The 14,282-nt window shown below is 39.5% G+C and overlaps 1 protein-coding gene across 1 annotated transcript; it reads left to right on the forward strand.

The window, feature by feature from the left end:
- The first annotated feature begins 6,134 nt into the window (after positions 1-6,134).
- LOC122625491 (mitochondrial import inner membrane translocase subunit Tim17-A) lies at positions 6,135-13,616 on the forward strand. Its single transcript, XM_043805586.1, has 3 exons — positions 6,135-6,395; positions 6,498-6,675; positions 13,392-13,616. The coding sequence occupies exons 1-3, from the start codon at positions 6,252-6,254 to the stop codon at positions 13,589-13,591; spliced, it is 522 nt and encodes a 173-aa protein (XP_043661521.1). The 5' UTR covers positions 6,135-6,251; the 3' UTR covers positions 13,592-13,616.
- The last annotated feature ends 666 nt before the right edge of the window (positions 13,617-14,282 follow it).

A 14,282-nucleotide genomic window follows, 5' to 3' on the forward strand; every position in this document is an offset into this window, starting at 1 on the left:
AAGTGGCGCACCCCAAAGCCTGGCGTAGCCGTGGACAACGTCGTTCTTGTTAAGGACGAGAATCTACCCCCAATGAGATGGCCTTTGGCGAGAGTCATGCAGTTGATTCCTGGCAGAGACGGCGTCGCTCGAGTTGCAGAATTGAGGACCGCGTCTGGAGTAATAAGGCGGGCAGTGAACAAGCTGTGTCTGCTTCCCCTTGAGGACTCTGTTGGAAGCCAAGCTTCCAACGGGGGGAGGATTTTGGGTCATGCAGCCGCCAAAACTGTGCAGTAGACTAATCTCATACTCTTAATATTGTAAGCCGAAATAGTCAGTGGTAGCAGTTGCGATGCCCATAGTGCAAACCGCTGTTCTCGCACGCATTTATCTTTACGGCGCTCTTTCCTTGTTCTCTTTGTTATCTACCTACGTTAAGCTTGGGCGCTGCATTTCGGCTGTCTGTCCCGCCAATTGTCACTTCTTCGTTTTTCGTCAAAGACTCAACTTGTGTATTCGATATAGCTCTTTGTCGGCCCTAGCTGCCGTAAACAATTCGCAAAATAAATAGTATCGGAAAATAAACAAACTTTCTTCGGCTATTTATTATTCGCAACAGCTATTGAAAAAGCTCAATAGCTAAACAATCAGCTTCTGTCTTTTCCAGCGCTCCTACCGTGAGGCACTGATTGATTGCTTCGAATTGCTCATTCATGCCTAGCTTAACAGCTAACTCCAGAAAGCATCTCCTCTTTGACTGCTTAATGAGTCTTTTTAGGGTTCGTCGGTTTTTAGCGTATTCTTACCTCAAGAACTCGTTATTGGGGTGGCAAATTCTGCGAGCATCCCCGATTCCGTCGGCCCACCAATAGACTGGTTCCCGATGGCGTTGGTGGCTCCTCGACACCTTCATGCTGGCTATACAAGCCGTCTCAACTGCACGAATGATACTCTTTGCACTGTAAGCTGTGTTCGGACAATGTCAGGATTTCCAAGTTCTCTCACGAACGTTGGAGCGTCTTTAGGTTAAAGTGCCTTTCGCTGGTGGGGCTTTGGGTAGTTTTCTACTGGTGATTTCGAAGATTATCGCCTTGTGGTCACTAACCGTGTATAACCGTATATATGTTTGTGTGTTTGTGACCGAATGCCCGCAAACAAAAGCCAAAAAATGCGTTTTGTTTAAAAGATATTAAACAATAACAAGACCGAGTTACAGACTACGAGCAAAACTGAGATCACGTCGAGGATACCAAATATATATAAGGAAGACAACCAATATGCCACCCTTAGGATTATAGTTATTGAAGTTATTAAAATTCTAATTAGTTTATTAAAAAAACCGATAGGCTAGGTAGCAAAAATAATACATTTTTTCGGCGGCGAACTTTTATTTCCACATGATCATACTTAGAGCCTAGCTTAACGAAGATTGGCGAAGGCGGAGCGACAGAGAGCTTTATTATGCTCCCGCCATCGCTCTAACTCTAAACTACTATAGATATCAACATTTTTAACTCCATACAAAAAAAAAACAATAAACCACAACATTCTATATCAACAATTTGTCAGCGGCGGCAGATTGAGTATCGGCATCCGATACTCTTTGCTTTGTCGCTCCTTTTAAGGTCAACGACTCTGACCATGCCGTTCTCCGCTGAGTGCGTAGCGATGACCCTTAGCAGCAGCCACTATTGAGGCGGCAGGTCGTCCTCTGCCACGACGACGAGCTTTCCCTCCTCACGTTGTCCTGCTGGTGGTGCCATTTGCCTCATTTGCTCACAAGCGCTCAAGGTCCGACATCTGGGGCAGATGCCGGACTTAGCTCTGTACAAATTGGGAGCGTTTCGTCATCTCCAAGTGAATCTTGGCATCGTATGATATAGGAGCGTTAGCTAATCGCCCCCAACTCGCAACAACGAAGGGTTGCACCAAGTGCTCGTGTCCTCAAGAATAAATGGGTTCAATTCTTGAAGGCTTGGTCCAACTTTGGAGCCTTCACGAACTTTTTCATTTTCGTTTTGATACTCGTGCTTTTGAACTATTTCGATATTTAGTCGGTGACAGTGTTTCTTCGAAAACTATACTCTAAGCAATTTGAGGTGTGACAAGCATCCTTCGATGACATCCAGTAAATCGGAAGTTTGCACAGCAGCGGTCAATCCGACTGCAGTCTTCCTTGCTTCCTGACGCAAGACTTCATCGTCCAGCTCGAAATGCGCTTTCTTGGGCCAGCTTTCCTCTTTGACCCTCAAAAGTAGCTGTCCAGTGAACCAGATTGACTGCCCATTTTCGTCGGCCTCAGAACCTCTAGAAAAGATACTTTCTGGGTTCTCCTTTGTGCCAGCATGCCACCATGTAGCCTCTCCGCTAAATCTCCGCTACCCTGTTAGAAACGAATGTCGACAGCAAATATGGATGAGATCGAATCCAGTGAAGAGTAACTTCAGAATCCGGCCTGTATAATTCGTTCGATAGGGACATTTAATAAAGGTTTGATTCTATGCCAGAGATCTGCGAGAAGGTGAGCAGCAATTCAGCCTTGGGAGCGGTTGGGTCTAGAGCGGCACTACTTTCGACTTTAAAGTCAGCAATGATAATTTAAAACCCCCAGCAGTTTTGCTACGAATTTAAACGCAAGCTCCATAAGCTCTCATGGATGCATTGGAAAAGCCACGAAACGAGGAATAGATATCTCATTCAGTTGAGACATTGTGTTTTTTTTGCATATTCCAAGCTGTTTCCAAATGCATCGGAATCGACTCATCCCAATCTAACTTATTAAGCCAAAGTTTCTGCAATAGGATCTTCTTTTTTTAATGACAAATGGAACATAATAAGCCGAGGGGTCAAACATCTTCGATTTCACTGATGTCCGTCCTGTCGCTCAGAGACCCATGACAGAAGTGTCAATTTTGAATTTCAAGGCATCTTCGCTTGGCAACCCCGATATTCCTAACGCCTTAGTTGGCTCTGAGTCCGAGATCGATATCGACCTACCAACCTACCTACCATCTTTTTTACCAACAGTCAGGGCTTACCTGTGCAGCCAGAAGCGGAGTAAAGTGGAGTACAACTCTTCTTGAATAGTCGGCCCCCCATCAGGATGTAATTTAAATCTATGTCATTTAGGATCTGGTCACAACCTTTACTCAAGCTACCGTTTTGCAACCTCGAAAGAGTTACCCAACCCATTTGGATCAGAGTTAAACGGCCTGATGGCAATACTTAAGTAGTCTTCCTGTAATGTTCTTCACATAACTTATGCTCAGGCGACATAATTTTCTTTGGATTTGGTATATCCTCCAGTGACCAAAATTTCTGTAGTGTGATATCAATCGATTTTAACGGTTGTTCACTACAAATGAAACTATTCAAAACATGTTTCGGGGCCGCAGATTTGTATCGGCCCGAGACAACCCAACCAAGAAGGGTCTTTTGTAAAGTTGGATAGTCAGGACCTAATTTGACCAACAGCTAGAAATTCGAAAACTGATTCTGCTCCTATCAACATATTAATTTTTTGTGACTCATAGAAATGGGCGTCTGCTAATGCTAGGTTTTTCGGGGTCATCCAATCACTGACATTCACCGATTAATCAGAATGGTAACCGGAGATAGATTTTAAGATCCTTATTATTTTCCTGAATATTCTCTCTTGATTTTGTGCGCAACTTGATTCTTTCATCGACTAGCTCGGTTATTAAACACTCTTCGATCAACTCTTTTAACTCGTAACCGCATATCAAGACCGGTTAGCAGCTTGAACGGGAAAACTTTTGTACTCCTCGGTCCAGTGTTGGTAATCGTCTGCTGTACACTGCCAACCTGATTATACCAGCATCCTGGATTCTCCTGGCTTAGTTTTGACAAAATTGGGATCTTTTGCACACGCTCTACCTGTCCCTTACCCCTGGGAACTCCTGTCGCAATTAGCAAGTGCTGAATTTTCTCCCTTTTGCAATACCCCTTAAACAAATGCGAAGTAAAAGCGGATCCGCGATCCTGTATGGGCTACCAAAATTTACTGATTGACGTTCCAGGCAAATCAGTTTTTCTTCAACACCTGTGCTTCGTGTAGGGTATAACCATACATATTTCGAAAAGGCATACTCATATATACCCATAATATACTCATATACCCATAATGAGTTAGCAATCGTTGTTGTAATTCAGCTTTCAACCCGGTCGTACTCAACTGCAGCTCTGACAACTCCGTGGCAATTCTTCCGCTCGCAATGCAAATCTCGCCTCTCTCCCCGTTTTCAAATGTAGCCTGCTCGTGCACGCTCGGTTAACGGCACCAGCTCCAATATCTTGCTTCTCTGCTTGCTCCAGCCTGCTCCGCTGCTTCTTTACTTCTGACTTTTCCAAGCCTGCTATTTAATTCTTGCTATTTACCAGCCAAATCCAATGCATTTCTCTTCCTTGGTCACCGCCACTCGCTGCTTACCTCTCACTCGCTCATTTTTCTCAGAATTTCCGTTTTCTGATGAAGTACCTTACGCCATGTGATAAAATTCTATTCCGCTTCTATCGCTGTCTCTGTCAATAATTGACAAATTTGTCTTTCTTAAGTTCGGATTATGCAATATCTTCCGCACTGCACAATACTTTGTATTCCATATCTTCTTCTATAGTGCTCTTACAGCCTGTCTAGCAACACCGCTTTATTACCATTCGAATACGCCCTCAAAAGTTGCGTTAATGATCCACGTAAAGTGATAAACGTAAAGTTATGCCGGTTTCACACCGATGTACAATTACTTATAGGTACATATATTATCAAATTGTTGCTTCAACATTTGGAATATTCAGGCATGCTCCGGTAATCGTAAGTTTTTTTCGATTTCGATTTGAGCCAAATCGTATTTAGTTTTTACGTGCTCTGGTTTTCGTAAAATTTTTGCTATCGGAATGTTTCGTTTCTCATGGCTTCTTGCTGCGCAAACACCAGTTTTATTGTATTTCTCTAAATCAAACAACGCGAAATAATGCTTTTAATATTTGCAATTGCTTGTGTTGAAGCCAGGAGAAGGCAGATATTTGAGGGCTTGAGAAAATCGACCACCTTTTCCACAGTTTTAATTTCGATGTTCGCAATTATTTTTTTACAGCACTATGACCATTTAGGTACTTAAATTAAGTAGCATTAATTACAAACAACACTTTTGGCCGTTTTTTTAATTAATTAATGAATTCTTTTATATTTTATAAGTACTTTTACCTGCCTGTTTCAGTATGGCAACCTTCGCGATAGATTTTGGTGACGCACTTATCGACCCTTTACCAAATCGTAAATGTTTGTTGCCGACGGCAACATTTTGTTTGTCAAATCTGGGGTGGGGTCAGAAATATATTTTTTATAAAATAAGTAAGTGGCAGAATGATTTTGTGGGGATGTGGAATTAACATCAATAGAACACTGAGTTAACTATTTTTTCCCCTTAGTAAATAAGATCTGATTTGATATGAAAAAGGCATTTGCTTTTCATTTCGGCCAGACAAAAGTGCCCGTTTTACAAATCAAAAAATTCTAACGACTTCGAAAACCGGAATCAAATCGAAATCGTAAAAATCTTAAGAACTCGATTACCGGAGCATGCCTGATTCTTCCTTTTTATGTTGAGCTGCTAATCCGACCTGTTCTATGTATATGGAACTGTGTCTATGAATTGCTTGACTGCTATCTGTGTTGTTCTAGCCTGCCACAGTGGTTGCCATTTCTTGTTTTTCTGTCATGATGTTGCTACTGTCTCGCTGTTGCTTTTGTCGGTATGTTGCTGATTGCCGTTGCCGGAAACTCGATTGTTAAACTATATGTAATCGCACAACATTCATTATATTTATACGTTATCATACGGTCTCGTAAAGGGCATCACTTAGCATAATCACAAGCACATAGCATAAGGGTCCCACCGAAGCCGTCTTGCCATCGTCAGACAGTCTTGCCAAATATTGGTATTATATCTCAGACGTGCTCCCACAAGCTGAATGATGGGTATCTGATAGTCGAGAAAATCGCCTATAGATTATCTTTTGATTTATCAGTAATTAAAAACCCTACAATGGCTTCATTTCCTGTTTCATTTCATACCGTTTCAAACATAATGTTATGTATCCGAAGCGATATTTACATATATGAATCTAAATTATTATCCCTGCATTCGTTTCAAATCATTTCAATTTTGCTGAAAAAAAGACAGATTAATTACAAAAACACGTGAAATCATTGCACAAGCCCATAAATAAGAATATTTTTAAAGTAATATAATATGGAAGAATACGCTCGAGAACCTTGTCCGTACAGAATAGTTGATGATTGTGGGGGTGCATTTGCTATGGGATGTATAGGAGGCGGTGTATTTCAAGCAATTAAAGGATTTCGAAATGCACCTTCTGGCATAAATAGAAGATTGGTAAGAATTTTACAATATATTGTGTAATAGTATTGTATAAAAGTTTGTAGCATTCTTTAATTATATAATAGTAAAATGCAATTTAAAAAATTTGTTTCCCAGATCGGAAGTATAATTGCTATAAAAACTCGGTCACCTGTTATAGCAGGAAATTTTGCTGTATGGGGCGGTATGTTCAGTACTATTGATTGTACACTTGTCCACTTTCGAAAAAAAGAAGATCCGTGGAATTCCATTATAAGCGGCGCTGCAACAGGAGGAATATTAGCTGCTCGAAATGGTACGTCCTGTAAACACTGAAAAACAAAAAAATCGTTAATTTAAAGCTTAGAAGCCATATTTTGCCGTTGCTTGAAGCTTAGAACCCATATTTTGTCTTTGCTTATGGGAGTGCAATTCACAATGAAGAATTATTTAATATTAATTATTTGGTTGCGATTTCTTTTCAATACTATTACGCATATTAATGTACGTGGTCAAAAAGAGAATTGTATTTTCTTACCGATGAAAAGTTTTGTTGCATTTTCAACAATTTATTCAAACGATAGGCAGGCTTAAGAGATACAATAAAAATGACCACTACTTTTTCAAAAGCTTACCTTTGTGGTTGGTCTATTTGCAACGAATCTGAGTGTTGATCCAAGATTATTATAAATTCGGGAAGACAATTACGGTCTAGATCGTCATTGCGTGCGGTGATCCAAATTTTTAAGCCAACTTGTAGTCGGAGGTCAAGGAAAAACCCTTGCTAACACTTCGTCAAAAAAGAAGCGTTTGCAATGGGCAAGGATGTCTTGCACTGTGGGACACCATACTTTGTGATGCTTAGCGTTCTTCTGTTTGTTTTGCAATTAAGTCGTTCATACATACCAAATCTCGTTCGAACCAACAAAAAAAATCATTATAAATATAATAAAAATCATCATAAAATAAAAACAAAGATATATGTTCACTTCGAACAAAACAGCTAAAAAACTGAACAATTGGTGACCCAACGTGATTTGTGCATTAACAATTTATAGTGCAAATCATACAAAACTAAGAAACAATATATGTATGTCTGCCATATTCAGAAGATTAAAGTCAGTGAGCAAAATTGCGAATACATAAGAAGTCATATTTGTCGGGGTACATAGCCAAATAACAGAAGCTGCCGTTAATTGTCTGTGCGCCCATCTTCCCGGCATTTTGTAGTTGTTGCAATGGCTGATGAAAATTACCGCTGATGCAAAGAAGGTGACATTTTTGGGAGCTAAGCGCGTGCATTGTATAAGAGAATGGATTGTTTAGTGGACTCATCAGGCGCTGCATTAACTTCGTTTGAGCTGATCGATGAGCTTCAGCAAATATTTAAAAAAAATTTCAACGAGCTCGAAGAACTGGATTTTGACGAAATTAAAAGTATTTTAAGTGATAAGTTTAATGACATTCTCGTGAGTCTTAAATCCTCAGTTCGGGGGGAGATTTCAATTCGCGCCACGCAAATGCACTAGCACTCAACCCTTGTTGACGGAATTTCTCGGTGTGATTGTGGCCATTAGCAGCGTCCACTTGGGCATACTCTGCCCCCTCTTGAGCTCCAAAGATTCACTGGAGGCTATGCTAATTGGATAGATTTTTATTATATGTTTACTACATTGATAAAAATATAGAGAAGCTACAGCATCCTCGATCAGTCTGCGGGACTTTGCATTGAAAACCATTCGCTCGCATCAAATCTCTGGACGCAACTTTGATTGGGCTTTGGAGATGTTGCAAAACAGATTTGCTAATCGGCGTTTAGTTTTTCAGGCTCATGTTACTGAGATTCTGGGACTAAGGGCAGTGCAGAGTGGTTCAGTTTCAATGATTCGTGAACTGTCGGATACGCTGAAGAATATGGAGTTCGCCATGGCAAATTATGCGCCAAGAAATTAGGTGGGAAGTAATAGAACATCTGATATGCGTAGGTCCGCCCTTCTTACCACAAGTCTCAGCCCAGCGACCTGTGCCTTCTGCAAAGCTTCTGGGCACTGAATTTATCACTGCCAGAGTTTTATGAACCTGAACCCAGCAAGTAAATTTCAAGAAGCGAAATTTAAATTGCTTTAAGAGTGGTCATCAATTGAGACAGTGCAACTCGAGCAATTGCCGTGCATGCGGATCTAAGCAACACATTCTTCTTCACCTGGGAATTTGTCTGAGACAAATCCCGCGCTCTACCAGTCAAAAGACTGGTTTTGGCTGGATTATTTTTGAAGGTTACATTCACGGAGTTAGAATCGTCTGTTGTGGCTGTTCCACCCAATAAGAAGCTCATGGACCGTCGCCTGTTTGGTCACCAACCAAATTAACAGATAAGGCAGTGCTTGAATTTCGTCGAAGAGTATTGCTTGGAAAATCTCCGTAAACTATTAGTACAGCCATCTAGCTCACTAGCATAGCGTTCACCCTTCGTTAACCAAGATGGACTTCTTTGAGCAGATGGTAGGCTGGAGAAGTATTCGTTATATTTTAATGACTGTAACCCAATCATCGTACCGAAGGATTTGAAATGAGCAGGATCGACAAAGCCAGTTGAAAACAACAAAGAACGCTATAGTCGAGTTCCCCGACTATCTGACGTGTAACGGGTTACTCAGCTAGTGGAAGTGCGAAGGTGAGACTTCAGCACTGACTTCTGCACGCCCAATCTAACGCCCAACAACCATCCTGTCCAATAAAATGAATACATTTTTTTTTACCTTTTTTGTTCCTCTATTTCTGCCGATATTCCAGAAAATTATGAAATATTTCGTTTGCTCAATTTCAATTTATAGAGGACCAGTTAAAGCTCATATGTATGTTGCAATATTTAAATAAAAGGTTTTGTTTTCAAATATGTGGAAATGTGGAATTATTCATATCCGATAAAATATATTCAATATTTTTGCTGTCCCTATATTGTAACTAAAAATTATTTTTATAATTAAGATTATATTAAAATATTTTTAAATTATTTAAATATTTTGTTAAATCAACTAGTAAAAAATACCAAAAATTGTAATAAAATTAGTAATATTGTTGGGAATAATTCGCTACAATGGTAATTCCAATATAACCACGTTATGCTAACTTAGACCGAATAAGGGAACAACGTCTTGTCACGTTTGATATCTTTAATGCAGTGAATCAAGTCTCGCTTACAAAATTCAGCATAGGGTAACGAAACAAAAAGCTCAATCAGCTGTTATACATTTTAGTTGCTCCAAAACTGTACATGAAATGTTCTTACAAAAGAAAAATTCAAATGAATTAATTTACAGCTTTGTAAGTGTTTCTCCTTTGCTAAGGGTTTAGTTAAGACATCTGCTAAGTTATACGTTGTAGGGACATATTCGATCTTGATCTTCTTGTCTTCTACTTGTTCTCGGACGAAATGGAATCGAATGTCGATGTATTTACTTCGTTTATGAACCAATTGCCGCTTTGTTGTCTGATCTCAATGTGGTTGCTTCCTTGACGAAATCTAGAAAACCCATTTCCTAAAGAATGCTACGTTGGAAGCAAGCTCTTTGGCACCCTGGCACATGGCAATGTACTCCGCCTCCATCGAACTGAGGGCTACCACGCTCTGCTTTTTAGCTTCCCAAGCCACGGGTGCTCCTGCTAACATAAGTACGTAGCCGCTGTATGACTTCCGATCCCATTCTGAACCCCAGTCTGCATCTGTGTATATCTGTGCTGATGAATGGATATTCCGCCTTTAACTTCATCTCTCTCGATTACCAAACCTAAAGTTCGGTTGGCCCTTTCAGCTATGCCATTCTGCTGAGTTGTGTAACTAACAGTAGTTTGGTGAATTATACTTTTATTACGAAGAAAGGCGTTGAACTCCGAATTAACATATTCACAATTTACTCGACATCCAGTTTGACGCTCCGCTTGAGCTACAAAGTCCTTAAACACGCTTAATGCCTCCGATTTTATTTGCAACAAATAAATCCATATATATCTTGTGTAATCATCAATGAATGTTATTATGTAACTTAAACCAGATATTGAAGACACACGCATAGGTCCGCATATATCTCTTTGTATCAGCTCCAATTTACTTGTTGTGAATATACCAACCGATCGAATGATTTCCTCGTTATTTCAAATGTTATGTCCAAATCTGCTATGCCATATTTCCATTTTGGAACTTGCTGCTCCTTGTGCACTGTATAGCGATTGCTTACATTTAATCGACACTGTGGCCATAAATATTCCTCCATCTAATATCACTTTAAACAATTTTAGTTCGTTCTTATTAATAACGAAAGCAATTTTATCTGTGCAATTTTATTTTGCACAGAGCTTTCTCAGACCCAAAAGTTCGAGAATCATTTGAAGGACACGTTCAGTTGATATCTTTAGAGACTCAGCTATATCATTAAAATTTTAATTTACGGTCATCCAATATAATTTTGTGTTGTTTTCGTCCACTGCGTTCACCGTCCTCGGTGATTATTCCTAGGGTGATTTTCCTAGGTCAGTGTCAAAAAACTCATTATCAAGCCAAGTTTTTGCATCAACTGTATTTTTCTCCTTCAAATAGCAGATTTTACCAACACGCGAAAATCTTTTTATCTATTTTCTTCACTCAAAATGCTATAACTCACTACTCCAGTAACGGGTACAGTTCACCATCAGGGTATAGGGGACATATGGATATATAACTCCTAAGCGGAAACACTTGGCCGACGTAACATACGATAAGTAAATACAGTTGCGAAAAAAAAATAACAGCAATAACAATAAAACTTGACATTTGTATTTCTATTTCCAACAATATTTTTGAAACATACCTTAAAAAAATGATTAAAACGGGACGAGGAAAGCATTGCACTTCAGATAAACGTGAAATGATCAAAAAACAAATTTCTGAAGGAAAGTCATACAGAAATATTGGTCGAATCCTTCAATGCTCGAACATAACACGTACAACGAGAAGCCCAAAACACGTGGGAGAAAACAATCACTGGGCACCCATCTCTTCAAAAGGCTAGTGCGCGAGAGCAAGAAGGATCCATTTAAAGCTGCTACCGAACTGAAAAAGGATCTCAACATATCCGCAACAGTGCAAACAGTTCACATATGTCTAGGAAAGTCCCTCTTTTAAATGGGAGACACATACCCAAGCCCATTAAGTTTGCCAAGGAACATTAAAATTGGCCCTGCGAAAAATTGAGAACTTTTTATGGTCAGATGAGAGCAAGGTTGTTATTTTTGGAGACAATGTATCTTGGTAAGGCGCCCTAAGAACACCGAATATACGGCAAATTTCACAGTAGAAACAATTAAACACAGAGGATCCAGTATAAGGGTATGGGCTTGTTTCTCGTACTATGTAGTTGGGGCAATACATTGGATAAAAACCATCATGGATCAACATGTGTTTGCGTATATTTTGGTGACAGTAATCCTTCCTTTTGCCAAATACTATCAACAAGACTATGACCCCAAGTACACCAGCAGGAAAGCCAAGGATTAGTTCCAAAATAAATCTGTTCCTGTTTTGGAGTGGCCTGGGCAGTCCCCAGGCCGTAATCCCATAAAAAATTATTGGTCAGATATGAGAAAAGCAGTTGTAGCTTCAAAGCAAACTAACAACGATTAACTTTGGGTTATAATTAAGGAGCCCTGGAGCAAAATTTTCCTAAAACGGTGCCGGTTCCATGCCATAACGTTGCGCTCCTGTTATTGGTAATAGGGGATACACTACTAAATATTAAATTAGTGGGAAGGGTGTAGTTTTAAAACGCAAAAATTTTGTACTATCAATTTTAAAATGGAACATTTAAGCATTTTTCATGAAGTGGTGCTATTTTATTATACCCGTTACTCGAAGAGTAAAAGGGTATACTAGATTCGTTGAAAAGTATGTAACAGGCAGAAGGAAGCGTTTCCGACCATATAAAGTATATATATTCTTGATCAGGATCAGTAGCCGAGTCGATCTGGCCATGTCCGTCCGTCTGTCTGTCCGTATGAACGTCGAGATCTCAGGAACTAAAAAAACTAGAAAGTTGAGATTAAGCATACAGACTTCTGGGACATAGACGCAGCGCAAGTTTGTCGATTCATGTTGCCACGCCCACTCTAACGCCCACAAACCGCCAAAAACTGCCACGACCACACTTTTTAAAAAGGTTTTGATATTTTTTAATTTTTTAATTAGTCGTGAAAATTTCTATCGATTTGCCAAAAAACTTTTTGCCACGCCCACTTTAACGCCCACAAAGCTGCCACGCCTCCACTTTTGAAAAATGTTTTGATATTTTTTCATTTTTTAATTAGTCTTGAAAATTTCTATTGATCTGCCAAAAACTTTTTGCCACGCCCACTTTAACGCCCACAAACCGCCCAAAGCTGCCACGCCCACACTTTTGAAAAATGTTTTGATATTTTTTAATTAGTCGTGAAAATTTCTATTGGTTTGCCAAAAAACTGTTTGCCACGCCCGCTCTAACGCCCACAAACAGCCAACAACTGTCAGTATTGAAATTTCTCCTTCGCACTTCCACTAGCTGAGTATCGGGTATCAGATAGTCGGGGAACTCGACTATAGCCCAGATCGACTGGGCTATTAATCCTGATCAAGAATACTTTATATGGTCGGAAACGCTTCCTTCTGCCTGTTACATACTTTTCAACAAATCTTAGAATACCCTTTTACTCGACGAGTAACGGGTATAAAAATACTAAACACTGTACAAGAAATATATCATTTAATATATTTTTCTTGAGTTATTGTCACCATCGATAGACCGGCGCGATGTGTTACAATGTCCATGTTTCCCTTTAAGTTCTTAATAGGTATGTATTTTCTTTACTCTGTGAGTACCTTTACACACTTGGTCACCAAGAAATATAGAATATACATATATTATATTATTTTCGGGCCATTTTCTGTTTGCCATCGTACTGGGTCTAACTTAAAAATCTTATTTATTACTTTTAAACTAAGTGTCGGATGTTTTCTTATTTTTTTAGGCGTTCCAGCCATGGCAGGTAGCGCAATCATCGGGGGCGTACTTTTAGCTCTGATCGAAGGTGTTGGAATACTGTTTACAAGAATATCCGCTGACCAGTTTAAAAATCCGATACCACCTGCAGAAGACCCTCTAGCCCTTGGAGATTCTGGAAGTCATTTTTCATTTGAATCCGCTTCTAAGCAAACGCAATATCAATAAACTAGTAACCACTGAAAACGAAAAATTTATTGTTCTTGCTGTGGTGCAATGTTGGATAACCCAATCTTGGGGTGGGATATATTTAATGTACCCTCTCCTAACCTGTTCAGTTAAATCATGTAAAAATGTTTTTTTTCTGAGTTTCTCAATAATAAAAAAAATATTTTTTTGTTCTTTGAACTCAATATAGCGGACTCCAAATAGGTGATCTATACTCAAGAATTTGATTGATGTACTAGCGAAATTAATAATGCATTAAGGATCATCAATTTCCTTATACCACATATTTTTAAATCTATGCACACCCATGGCCATATTAACTACAGACGAAATATGGTATACAAATTTAAGTTTACGGTGCAGAAGAACACCACGATCATCATCCCGTGTTATACTGTCCAAAGAGCACTCACTTAGAGTGTAAGTCGCCTGTCTTGGGGTGACACGACAGAAAGTCATAGCTTTTCACTTCGAGCCATTTAAGTTTGGTACGTTATCACTGCACCATATTTGAAATCTATCTAGATCGGATTTTAAGTCCAAATAGAAAGAAATGTCCTTATACTGCAGGCATAACTTAACATTGTCGGCGTACATAAGTACACGCGAATGCTGTATTAATCGTAAATAAATATGGTAAAAAGGATCGGACCAATGTGGCTAGCTCCCTCATCGGATGTGACTCGGAGAA

The sequence above is a fragment of the Drosophila teissieri genome, unplaced genomic scaffold, assembly GCF_016746235.2.
Source record: "Drosophila teissieri strain GT53w unplaced genomic scaffold, Prin_Dtei_1.1 Segkk118_quiver_pilon_scaf, whole genome shotgun sequence".
Taxonomy (NCBI): Eukaryota; Metazoa; Arthropoda; class Insecta; order Diptera; family Drosophilidae; genus Drosophila; species Drosophila teissieri.